The sequence below is a fragment of the Orbicella faveolata genome, unplaced genomic scaffold (assembly GCF_042242905.1).
Source record: "Orbicella faveolata isolate gen_17 unplaced genomic scaffold, um_ofav_v1 contig_3, whole genome shotgun sequence".
NCBI classification, from domain to species: domain Eukaryota; kingdom Metazoa; phylum Cnidaria; class Anthozoa; order Scleractinia; family Merulinidae; genus Orbicella; species Orbicella faveolata.
In genome coordinates this window covers 8498508-8511416 of record NW_028301558.1, presented here as the reverse complement: position 1 = coordinate 8511416, position 12909 = coordinate 8498508, and the positions used below count along the sequence as shown (strand labels likewise).

General features: G+C 38.9%; 1 protein-coding gene, 1 long non-coding RNA gene and 1 pseudogene across 4 annotated transcripts in view; 2 read left to right on the top strand and 1 right to left on the bottom strand.

Moving 5' to 3' along the window:
* The first annotated feature begins 1167 nt into the window (after positions 1-1167).
* LOC110059110 (uncharacterized) lies at positions 1168-12133 on the top strand. Of its 3 annotated transcripts, none has more exons than XM_089297816.1 (3): positions 1168-1222; positions 6458-6647; positions 11764-12133. In XM_089297816.1, the coding sequence occupies exons 2-3, from the start codon at positions 6465-6467 to the stop codon at positions 12052-12054; spliced, it is 474 nt and encodes a 157-aa protein (XP_089153942.1). In that variant the 5' UTR covers positions 1168-1222; positions 6458-6464; the 3' UTR covers positions 12055-12133. The 3 variants fall into 3 exon arrangements, with proteins under 3 accessions (XP_089153942.1, XP_020621451.1, XP_020621452.1); XM_020765792.2 differs by lacking the exon at positions 1168-1222 and adding an exon at positions 4356-4507; XM_020765793.2 differs by lacking the exon at positions 1168-1222 and adding an exon at positions 5051-5185.
* Positions 1229-2715, top strand: LOC149106247 (conodipine-P1-like; annotated as a pseudogene).
* The window catches only part of LOC149106246 (uncharacterized), a 19736-nt gene continuing 17853 nt past the window's right edge, over positions 11027-12909 (bottom strand). Inside the window, exons 2-3 of the long non-coding RNA XR_016209706.1 lie at positions 12434-12496; positions 11027-12054 (exon numbers count right to left, since the gene is read on the bottom strand). This is a non-coding gene — a long non-coding RNA (uncharacterized LOC149106246). The remainder of the gene's footprint in view (positions 12055-12433; positions 12497-12909) is intronic.

Below are 12909 nucleotides of genomic sequence, written 5' to 3'. Positions count from 1 at the left end.
ATCAGTCGCGAAAACGCGAAGATACAGGTGAGAGTTCTCCGATTAGAATTCCTTTCGTATTTTCTGACTCCATGCGTTAAATACAGTTTCGTTTTCGTACCCGCTACATGTATTTCAGACTATAAATCACTCTCTGACAGTTCAGGGAAGCGATCAATCATTTTTGACAAGAGGAGCGTGGTTACAATTATGCATGTTACGCATGAGCAGAATATTATTTACGGTACTACGCATGCGCAGACATTGTCCATAGGCAGTTATTTGCAAGTCACGTGGTGGAGCTCTTGGCCATATGCATCAAATGATAATAGCAGATCTACAGCGATACTGCAGACTATGGATTTATTATCCAACTTTTTTCTTTCTTGACAGACTTAGCACAGTGCTTTTTTCTATTCCATTTCGCTTCGCTCAGCCGAATGGAAACATTCCTATTATAAGCAGAGGAGACAAATAGAACAACAAATAGTGGAGGGAGCCGCCAGCAATAATGGAGTTCATTTACAAGAATCTGAGACACGCTGAATACAGGATACAAGCCAGAGAATAAAAGAAAAAGTTACCCGCTATTTTACACAACGATACTAACAAAAAGGAAAAAACAGCTTCGAGTTAACTGGTCGGCGTCAAGTAGTGTGATATTCACAAGAAGTGGTATATAGAGGTCTGATTATCACAGTGGGAACTAAGACAAAGCAACCTAATTAAACACCTAAAAGAAATACATTTTGTGCGTGAGTTCTCTGAGAGAGGTCAGGAGAGCCAATGTTAGCTATCATTCTTCCCAATGTTGGTTAACCATTTTCGTACTACACAAATGGGATATTTGCAGTTATTCTGCGCAATATTTGCACTCCACTGAGTGCAGAATGGATAATAAATACAGGTATCAAATTGCCTTGACTGAGGAAAAGCGCTTTTAACTAAAATTCGGTCAATACTCTGTATAATTAGACAAACAAGCTTCAAAAAGAGAAATTGTGAGACACGTTTAAACAATGGCCGCCTTCTTTCACTGCGCATTCATCTTCTTCGGTTTACACAGCATAGTGGTATGTATTTGCTAAACCCACTTGAAATACTTAGCTGGTGAACATACGGAAATTACGATTTGAAAAGGCATAAGTAAGAACATCTGGTTCTATCCCATCAGGACCGTATTTCAAGTCTGTAAGGGACTCGGTTTTATTCCATGGTCTCTAGAGAGAGGAAGAAAATATTGGTAAGTACCCTTAGTTTAATTCTCTTCTGTTTTCAGAGTTAGATAATTACTTTCTTTGACAGTGCATGCCTTGAACAGTATAACAAAGTAGTATGAGATGAAAGAACTGCTCGATGGTCACACCACTCGATGGTCGCACCACTCGATGGTCGCACCCCTCGATGGTCACTATAGCCCAGAATCCTGTACTCAATGTAATTCCTCCCCTTTATTGTAAATGTTTCTACTCAGATAGTTTGACTCGCCTTTCCGCCCTGTGTGTGCTGCATGTTGATGTTTGTTTTCCTTGGAGCGAAGGCAAACCCGACCGCAAGCTCATGTCCCGTGCATACCAATGGCTGCAGAATCCCGTGTGGCTGTCCGTTTCCATACAAAACAATGTTTAACCCTTCTTGCAACAAGCACGACGTCTGTTACAGTTGTGTAAGATCAGTTGCATTTGATTTTAATATACGTGAAGAAATAGGCAATAATTATTCACTTCGTCTCTAAGTTATCGGGCAGACCAGAGTTCTATATTGAGACTGGAAAAATAACAGACGTCTCGAATCTATGAAGACTAAACATGACCAAACTTTGAGCTTTTGCATTATTACAAAATTTCTGATACTCTTTTTTTACTACAAAAATAGTTGTTTTTTTCCCCGTCCAGGCTGATTATTCTTCTTTTTCTGTCGATTTTAGGCTGAAAATATTCAGTTTTATGAATATTCTTTGATTATAGGATATAACTTCTTGCAGAAATGAATTTAGCATCGAACATACCGCTAGTGCTGTTTTAATTTTGTTCCTTTTTGTCTAGATTTGTCTCTTAGAGAAAGGAAGAATTATATACGATTTAGTTAAAAAGATAAAACTGTATTGTATTTACAAATTTTCAACACACATAATTGTATTCAATTCAAATTCTAAGCCTCGGGTTTCTTCTAAAAATAATCTTAAAATTTCGCAAATTTCGGGCTCGATATTCTCATAAAATATACTCTTATGAAAAAGAGTGTATGGAGCAGCGGCCTCTTGACTCGTATCCCAAGTTCTATGACAGCTCACAGGTAATGAGCTAATAAATATTCAATTTTATTGCTTCAAAGTCAGCGAAAAACTTTATTGCACAGTTTTCTCACGACAGGGTCAACTACACGGCTGAACTCGAGCACAAGGCGATACAGCTTTCAAAAACGACAAGTACAGAAAGTGCGAGCGGAGCACCAAGGGTAAAAGGTTTCTGACAAGCGTGTGGAATTGGCTCAACTGAGTGGTATCGGACAAGGTGAAGCGGTGCAAGGCTGGCGCAGATGTTTATTACAACGCGGTCTACTATTTTGGCCATGCCAACTTCGAGAAATTATGCGTGCACAAAGAGCCTTGGTGATCCCAAGAAGGTCTTGGGTGGCTAAAACTGTAGCTAAGAAACAAAGCAAAACAATGCCGACCAGAAAAATAATAGTGTACATTCCCTAGCTGGTCATAATAAACAGCTATACTGATGGAGATTCATGAATTCTTTCGTGTTCTTTTGTTGAGTCGTGGAGAAGAATAGCAAACGAATATCATACCCCTGAATGTCAAAATTTCTCCTGGACATAACTCAAAAGAAAAAAATCAATACGTCTATTCCCGAACATTTACTGTCGTTTTCTCTCTCTCTTTTCATGAATTAGCCCCGAAAAAGTGCGACTTGTTAATGAAAATAGTATAGATTTCGATTTTGAGTTTCTTCTGAGGTCATTACCAGACAATTGCTCCTTAAGCTGGTTGTTCTATTTTTTTGCAGCTACACCAGGCTGTCGAGACCCAACCAGGTCGAAACAGCTGTCCACGGTTGCAATTCTTGGCTTTCAGTTTTGGCGCTATCATGTCGTTGTCCCTTTCTACGTAGTAATCAGCCTTGCCTCATTGTTATGTAGTGTAGGAAATCATTCTAGAAAAATGCCTGTTACATTGGGCGCAATCAAGAGACTTTGAAAGTCAATGCACGTGAATTCGTCGTTCACAGTTAACAGAGAGGAATCGTTATGAGGCCAGACTAGGCTCTTTATTGTTTGTTTTTGTTTGGGTTTTTAGCCCTAACCGTGCACAAGACACAATAGGAACTAACCAATGGGAACGTTTTGGTGACGTAACTCATGCATAGTGCAAGATTAACATTAGATTATACACGGTCGTAGACCTTCCAACATAAATCTTGGCATCTTTGTTTGCTCCTTTGATGGTTACCGGGATTCATAACCATTCTCCTCAATTAACTATGGTCATACTTCTTGTAGTGGACATGATATGTAATCAGCAACACCTTCCCCCTGACTCATCCCCAGGTTACCGCCTATCTTTTCCCGACAAGGTCTTCTCTGATATTCAATTAGTCATCACTAAATAAAAAGATGGCGGCTTGTTGCATAATCAGTGTCTGCGAACATTTCTGGGTTTGATGTTTTTGTTAGGTCGAATTCCCTAGCTCCGTCTGTTAGATTCACACACATCATTAGCGACGGCAACTTCCCCCGAACAACCCTCTATGCTATGTATGATAATATTTTTTTTCTTCCGGACAAATTATGTTTGACAAACCATAAAATAAGCAAGTTTTTTCAATTAAGCTACGATTAAGGCAAGTGAATCAAAATTAAATGATCAATTTTTCCTTAACAATCTCGGTAGAGTTTATAGAACAACAACAACCATCCATTTATTTGCCGGCACAAAACATATATAGATAATCGTTCTTTTCGGAAGATAGTATTATATCAGAGGGCCAATTCTCACCAGATTGTTTGTGATTCCGTGTTGTCTGAGCGTTTTTTAAAGTCGTCAAACCAAAGCCTTTGCAAATATCAATATAACTTTAATAAAAACACGAATTTTCAGTGACACCCACGATTCGTGTCAACTACGGCTAATTAAAATTTGTTCAAAGCACGATATATATATTATCTAGTAATCTGATTGGTTTCGTATGCGGTCTGAACTTTTCAATAAGAACCCCTAAGATGGACTGCTCATAAAATTAATTTCGTGCGTTTGCTTAATTTTCAAGTCATTATAAAAAAGATAAATTTTCCCACAGTCACCCTGACCTCTGAGAACTCCTTCATGTCTCGCCGACAGTTTGGTGAATTAAAACTTTTTTGAATAAACTTGTCATAGTCGTACGACAAAACAACTGGAACAAAAAAAATTGGGGCGATATTGTCCTGATAAGTTCTGACCTGGCGCCTGTCGAATGATATATATTTACAGACTTGTTTGCTATTTAAATCACCACAGTTCCCGGAAATACAAGTCTAGGTGAGAATATGTAAACTATAGGTGAGAATAATAGGTGAGAATGTGTAACGGAAAGCTGCTAACTTGGTTTGAACCAGAGCGCAGGATTCTATTTGCACGGCATACTTGTGTGGGGAATTTTTTAGTATATCTGGAAAAAATGTTACCCATCCGGTCCGTAATGATTACTATTCCAAAAGAGGAATCCATTATTGGAAATTTTATTTTTGAGAGCTTCATTTGAGGCAAAGACAGTGGCAAAAAATACAGTCTATTCAATCGAAGGCACTTTCTTATCGTTACGTGATGAATAAGGTGTCGTCAAAAGATGTCTCTTAAACCTTTGCCAATTTGGGTGGATTAAAAATGATCACGAAATGTGTTTGACAGGCCCAGCTGATAAGCATTTAATTTTTTCGGAATTTATTTATGCGAGGAGCACTGTTTATATCGTTTAAAGTGGCTCTATCATTCTAAATGGAATAGCACGCACATGATATTTGAAGTGGTACTAGAGAATTGAGGCGTCCGTGTGCTTGAGGCTATCACAGCTCATTAACCAGTGAGAGACATGGATGTATCGGTTAATTGCTAACCCTGCAATATAAAACGAGTTCGTTTATCACGCTATATCGCCTTTTGAGTTACCGCTTTGCAAAGATTGAAGATCTCGAGGGGCAGTGAAGAATTCGAAGATAAGTATGTAAACACAATGCAATTTTTAAGTTACACGTTTTGTTTCCCTGAAAGGCTTACAGAAATTGCTTTGGTCAGACAACATGTAAAGCTTTAGTAAGTACTAGTAGGAGAAAATCATTTTACAGTGTATACTAGTTATTTCTCATTTTCACTAAACAAGGTAAGCAAAGATTTGAAGTTAGATAACAAGCTCTAAACGGGGACACTATAAGCTATCTCGATTAACGTCCAAACGTCAATCCTTAGAAACATATTTTCACCGATGGAAACCTAATGATAATGTTTTAGTTTTGTTAAAAATCCCTATGTAAGTGCACTGAAGTTATAAAAGGAGTGTTATAATGTTTTGTAACATATCAAACACGAAAGACCGTGTTTGACCACATTTCCAAACACCGAGAAGAAAGTTGAAAATACGACGTGCAGAGGAGTATATTTGACGAACTTCTAGGTGTTTGGAAATGCGCTCAAACACTATCTTGAGTGTTTGATATATCTTCTCAATCGAAACTAAAACTAAGGAGAAAACGGAGAAATAAAATCGTAAAAATCTATGCTAATTTAGATCAGATATCTAAACACCGTCACGGTCATGATTTCCATTGTCAAAACTTGATGAATTATTAATGAGTTTGAGAAGTCAAATTGAATGAGTCAAGTAGACGTTAATTTTTCAAATTCTTTAGTCAGTTACATCTTGGAAAAATCCCCCAAAAGTAATCTCAATTTGCTCTCCCTTTGCAATTCGTTTTTACTGAGGAGCATCTTATGCACAGTTACACCTTAAGCATGGTATTGACCAAAATTACAGGAATATCATCGAGACTGTGTCCCGCGTGTACGTTTTATTTTTTTTTAGTCACGAACTATATTCCACTATCACTAAGAAAGAACTAACAGAAGGGGTAGGGTGCAGAGGGTGTAAGATACTTACACAATTTAAAGTTTGAACTAAAACACCAGAGGCCAACATCAGGTTTTGTTCGGATTTATAAATAGCCGGACACTTGAAAGCAGTTGAAATATAAGGTGATTTCTGAGAAAAACTAGAATTTCTTCGCAAGATACTGAAATATATGAGGTTGTCTGACCAGTTGAATGAGCGGAATTCGTTTCGAAGCTAAACTAGCGGTGATACCACAAAACACTTCCTACTGCAGAATTCATTGAGGTGAAAGACATTTAGTCCGCTCTATCAAATGGCGCCAGATGGATTTACAATGAATTTAAAAATGTCGAATTTTTATCTTTTTATCTTTCATCTCTTAATAGAGTCGAAATGAGAATGGTACCAATTCTAGCCACCATCTTGCTGATGATCCTGTTGATGAGCCCGGAAGTGACGTCACAGTCCAACTGCTACATAAAGACTAATGGTTGCAGTGTACCGTTTAACCTTCCGTTCATTTACAAAAAGACTTTCACTCCAGCCTGCGTCAAACACGATGTCTGCTATAGCTGTGTAAGATTCAGCACGAGTTTGCTGATTCGTGCAATATTTATACCTATATGATCGTACCTTCGGAGGAATATCAGGCGAGTTTTGGTCGAGCCATGGTTCCTATGGCAAGACCAAACGGGCCTGAAGTCGAAGCGTACCAAGAAGGTACTGTTAGGTATTTACCGTACCCAAATTCGGCCAAGTGAGCATCATATCGTAGCCTTATCAGGTCAGTGACTTGATATCGTAGGATATCAGAACAGTAGACACGGCCTCTGATTGGCTAATGGCGAATTTGGATACGATAAGACGTTGTAAAAGGGCACATATCAAGCTGTGTTTCACATATGTTATTTGGGGCTTCGTAAATGACCGAGATCAAGAACAGGGAGCTTAAGAACGACTCTCTATAGGGACCGAATGAGATTGAAAAAATGTGGCACAAGGTTGGAAAAGTGGACCCCTTAATATTTCGTCCAGAGATAACTTATGGTATGCTAAGAATCGTGATATAAGTCTTAGGTTCTAGAGTTTTTACATTTTTGAGAAAATTACGAAAAACCATCCACAACCCGTCACGCCGAAAAATCACAGAAATGAGGTCAAATTTCTCGACCAGATAATCGAACTCGCGTGAAGGCGCATAGCAAATTATGGTTCTCCTTAGTTTATAATTTTATTTAGGAGGTATTTCTAAGTTGCTTTGATGATATTTTAGACTTACAATTGTAATTCCGAATTCCTGGAGAGCAAGCGAAGAGAAACGAAGTTTCTAGACTTTGAAAATCAAAAATTCCATACCGTTTTCAAATATCTCAAAACATACTCGGTATTATGTCGAATTCTTTCAAAATTCGATTCTGGCAAGTAAAAGAGCTGTTTTTGAACATGATATAATTTTTTTCTTGGCAAAAGTTATTTCTAAGGCGAGCGACCCCATGCAAGTTGACCCAATTTGACCTTTAGAGGAGATTTTGTTTAATCAGGAAATGTAAACAATTCGACTAGCCTTAGCTCGCTTTCTGAACAAACCGTTGAAAAACCCTGCCATTTTCCTTTAAAACTACCTAGTAAACCTGAGATAATGCTTCGATGACGGCTTACCTTCCAAATGGGTGTTTGAAGGCAAATAATTTTGATATTCTCAGTTAGTTTTTCCATTGATTTCTTGCCGCCGCGCTTTATAATTTAGGGTCATATCTTGACATCGAGCTTCTACGCCGGTTCCAGGCTAAGCTTGTGCAACACTTATCCGGAAAATCAATCCATATGTTGCAATATCTACCTCTCAGTGAGCAACCTCTTGATATTCATTTAATTTCTTGTATAATAAAAAAATTCATAAGCGCAAGCAACCTCGTTCCCACGGTCTCTCATCTTACCGCCCCCTGGAGCGAGCCAGGGGGCGGTAAGATAAGAGACCCTGGGAACGAGGTTGAAGCGCAAGACGTAAATCTAACGTAAATCTCGGTCTAGTGAGTGTAACGCAATCTTTCCTTCGTCACTTCCGGACCAAGTGATTAACTTTTTTCTGACGGGGGAGGGGGAAAGAAGTTTTCCTATGTAGACAATTTCATTTTTTGCTGATGTTGCACGCAATGCACTTAACGGTTTATTACATGGCTACTGCAGCAATTTAATTAAGATTTTCCATCATGATATAAACATACACAAGACTTTTTCATGTCTTTTGTTCAAAATATTTAATACAGTAATTTACTCAATTGCTTTCGCTCAAAATACGTTTTTCTTTCAGGTTAAAAGGGGACAAGTTCCCGTTTTTCTCCTTAGTGCACTCAGCTATTGCTCAGCTCAGTGGGTAGTGGAAATAGCCAAGAGTTCATAACCACACCCTATTCACTCCTCGCTAGTCCCCTACCCCACCCTCGTGCTAACTTTGAATTTAAAGCGAGTGAAAACAAAATGTATTTGAGGTAAAGGAAGGCCCACTCCATTTTTTATTAAAGTGACGGGGTGGGGGGGTGGGACTGGAAGATTTTGAAAACAAAATTGCGCGGGCGCAAGCCGGAAAACAAATTTCCTGCAGAGCGCAAACTTATACAAATCTCCTGCAGCATCTTAGTATGATGGATTCTAAGAAGAAAGTCTATATGACCGAGCTTTTGTGGCGTGATATATCATTGTTACAAGTTAGCAAGGGAACTAAATCTTGGACTTTAGTGCTTCGAGGGTCTTGACCGCATTGGCCACCAACTAGCCGCTGAAACGAGCAATTTCTCTCCATCTTCCAATTTTTCAACCGATGACGCAGAGCAAATGACTCAACTTCGGCAGAGGTAAGCACATGCGTCCTAATTACTCGGGAGCCGAATTGTAGATAACGTTTGATTTCGAAGTGTGTTTTTTTTATTATTTTTTTGACAAAGTGAGCGCTCAAGGTTATACACTACACTGTTCAAAAGACCTAAACCCATTGTCCTGCACATATCTTTGTAAAGTTGTAAAGATGTTAATCCAGTGGAGTTTGTCCGCGTAATAAGGTTTGCCGAATTCAAGAAGTTAGGAGCCTCGCATGTGCTAGCTTCGCTTATCGGGCGAGTGATCGAAAAGTTCGATTTTAAAAGATAATATGTAGCTCGAACGCCGTGAGAATTCTATATTTAGGACTTTTTAAGAGGTAAACAAAGCGTTTGCCACAGATCTATTTGCGTTTGGTAATAATCTGTTTTAAACTTAGATCTCTCTCGATGGCAACTCTCAAAACAGTTTTACGAGCTCTTTGCTCGTACGAAAAGAAACATGCGAAATATGTCTTGCGCGAAACCAAAAGCAAATCATTTTCAGTTTCCAAAGGGATAGTTTTCGAGAATCACATAAAAGCGTGCGTCTACTTCTGCATCAAAAAGTATTTTGTTGAACATAATTCCTAAAAAGTTAGATGCGCCACGAAGAGGACCTATTTGCGTGTTCACCTGCCATGGGCAAATTGGTAAATATATTTAAAACAAATTACCAAAACTCGCTTTGCGGCCAGTAACTAGCCCTTTTTCAGATATATATATATATATATTACTATTCCCTTTAATCTAGCTTTACGAAATCATTAGCAATGGACCTGCCCAGGCATTTGACTTTTGGAGCTAAAACTAGATAGGATTTCTAGCTTGTTGCACAGTCACTAGAAAATGGGAAAAATAAATGTGTTGCGTGTACATACACCGATTCAAAGTATTGCATACAAAGAACTCTCCTTCGAAATAGGCTTGTGATTACAAATAAAAAAGTTACAAAAAACCAAAACGAAAACATTGTATGCTAGTAAGGAAGAAAATGAAGAAATGAACAAGAGCAAGACAAAAATATCCACGCGGATGTATTTGCGGCACGTGATCACTTAGATGGAAAGACTGCGTGACATCTATCGGGGTCTATTTTTCAGTTCAATCAGTTCCTTTACTTCTTGCCTCTTTTCATTAGAAATATTCAATACAAAACTCAATAGATACCCAGAAGATGCTTTATATGCAAGACATGGATCCAGGTCCTGCAAAAATATTGCACAAGCCAGAGAAAGGTGACACTTAGAAAATGCCGTAGCCGTATGAAAAGGCCGGTGGCTGAGCGCGGCAGCAAGACACAGGAATATTATCGAAGAACATCAAAATTATTTGCCTTCAAACACCCATTTGGAAGGTAAGCTGCCATCGAAGTTTTATCTCAGGTTTACTGGGTAGTTTCAATGGGAAATGGCAAGGCTTTTCAGTGATTTGCTCAGAAAGCGGGCTAAGGCTAGTCGAATTGTTTACATTTCCTGATTAAACAAAATCTCCTCGAAAGGTCAAATTGGGTCAACTTGCATGGGGTCGCTCGCCTTAGAAATAACTTTTGCCAAGAAAAAAATTATATCATGTTCAAAAACAGCTCTTGCACTTGCCAGAATCGAATTTTGAAAGAATTCGACATAATACCGAGTATGTTTCGAGATGTTTGAAAACGGTATGGAATTTTTGATTTTCAAAGTCTAGAAACTTCGTTTCTCTTCGCTTGCTCTCCAGGAATTCGGAATTACAATTGTAAGTCTAAAATATCATCAAACAGCTTAGCAATACCTCCTAAATAAAATTATAAACTAAGGAAAACCATAATTTGCTATGCGCCTTCACGCGAGTTCGATTATCTGATCGTGAAATTTGACCTCATTTCTGTGATTTTTCGGCGTGACGGGTTGTGGACGGTTTTTCGTAATTTTCTCAAAAATGTAAAAACTCTAGAACCTAAGACTTATATCACGATTCTTAGCATACCATAGGTTATCTCTGGACGAAATATTACGGGGTCCATTTTTCCGACCTTGTGCCGCACCTCACGCGGTGGTTAGGTAGAGTGGCTCTTAAGAGCAATTATAAAAACGCGGAATATCAAGTGATATAAACAGTCAATCAATCAATCAATCAGTTTAATAATAAGAAATAATCTTTAATAAGGAGTGCAAAAACGTGGGACGAGGTTTCCCTCCATACCCGAGCAAGAGGCTCATGTATAAAACGCTTGACAATAAGTTATATACGTTTAGTCAAAGAAGGAGCTGAGCTTTAAATAACCTATGAGGTTCCCGCGTCGGTTCTCCTTACCAATATAAATGTTGAAAGTCGTTCCCCAACGTTCAAAATGTATGTTCCGTTGTACAATATGCGCTGTTTTATGATGCATTGCTTATTACTGCGCTGTTTGTATTTCGTTCTTCATCAAGCTTTGATAACTGAGGAACAATAGTTTAGGTAATGTCCACTCTAAGCCGGAGAACCTTGAAAACACAGCTTTACTTCTGCGGTTAGGTCTACCGACGACACTAATTCCGCATCACGAAAACGGAGCTTTTCTAAGACGCCCCTAGCCTCAAACCGAAAGAATCTGAAAACGCCAGCTTTGCGATTTAGCTGTGGACGGAAAACAATTTGAAAACCGGAAACGATAACATTACGACAATCATGTGATTTCCTAGTCCCAGTCCAAAATGACCAGTGATGGACGCGTTCGTAAACTTCTCCGGCGTAGTGTGGACGGAAAACATTTACACATTTGATGCGTTTTCAGAGTGGAAACGCCGTTTCCAAATTTCTCTGGCGTAGTGTGGGCGGGGCCTTGGATTATATCTAACTATCTGCGCTGTTCACAGGGTGAGCACTATGGATGGAACCAAGCGCAGTGTGACGACGCGTTTAAACGCGACATGTACAAACTGTGCGAGAACTCCGTCAAAGGAAAACGCTTTTTGTTTTCTTCTGTGGCGGATTTTCTGAAGAAGCTGGCTGATAAAGTGAAGAGGTGTAAAACGTTTGGTGCAGACGTCTACCACAAAGCTGTTCAAACGGCTGGCCATCTTTACTGGGAGAAAAATCCTCCAGCTTGGTGCAACCCTTCCTGCGCAAAACAACGTGGAGACCCAACAAAGCTGCTGAACGTTTAGCTGGGAACGGGAAAGAAATGGCGTTAGATTAGAAAGGTGCACAAATGTAACAGAAAATGAAATTAAAGGTGTACACGAACATTGGTTGTCAATGTCATTAGTGAAAGTGGTAAAGATGTGATTTACTTTGTTGTTCTTTACACACCCTGAAGAGATTTCATTGAAGAGCTCATTGTGAAGAGCTCATTCTCTTGTCTTTTACGTTGCTCCCGGTCCTTTTCAAAATTCTGTCCAACGATTTTAAATATGCCTGTCTTGCAGATCTTTTTCAAACTATACCCGATTTCAGACTAACACAGCTCAAAAAACGTAAATTAATCCATTCCTATGCTGATCCATTTCGGTGGTGTTTATATATCTACCTTTGAAGCACATATACCTTTATAATATAGATAGGACCCTGTGCGCGCTCTGATTGGTCAAAAACCCATGTTTTATCAGACTATAAAACAAAGAAAAAGCGTGTTTTATTGTTTATCACCACATTACCTCTACGTCATAAAGCAAATGAAGAAGCCTAAGCCGTGTATTACACTGTGATAAAACGCTCCAGACATTGAGAACACTCGAGAAATGTAGAAAACACAAGCCGCAGGCGTGTTCTCAAATGCCCGTCGTGTTTATTACAATGTAACACATGGCTTAAGCTCTTTATTTGTTAAATAGAGCTTCTATATGAAGAAAACCAGGAGAATTAGGCAACATTCAATCCGGCTTGTCAAGCTCCTTTTAAAGTACGGACCAAATTCTGACGCTTAAAACCATTTGGGTGTGAAATTTCCCAAGAGTCAAACTCTTTTCTTTAGGTGGAAAACGATAACGGACAGAGAACAGATGATCATTTGACTCATTCGA

Coding starts and splice junctions, on each gene's coding strand:
- LOC110059110 (XM_020765792.2), top strand. CDS start 4,443: ATGATATATATTTACAGACTTGTTTGCTATTTAAATCACCACAGTTCC. Junction 4,508..6,457: donor TCCCGGAAATACAAGTCTAG/GTGAGAATATGT, acceptor ATCTCTTAATAG/AGTCGAAATGAGAATGGTAC. Junction 6,648..11,763: donor ACGATGTCTGCTATAGCTGT/GTAAGATTCAGC, acceptor CGCTGTTCACAG/GGTGAGCACTATGGATGGAA.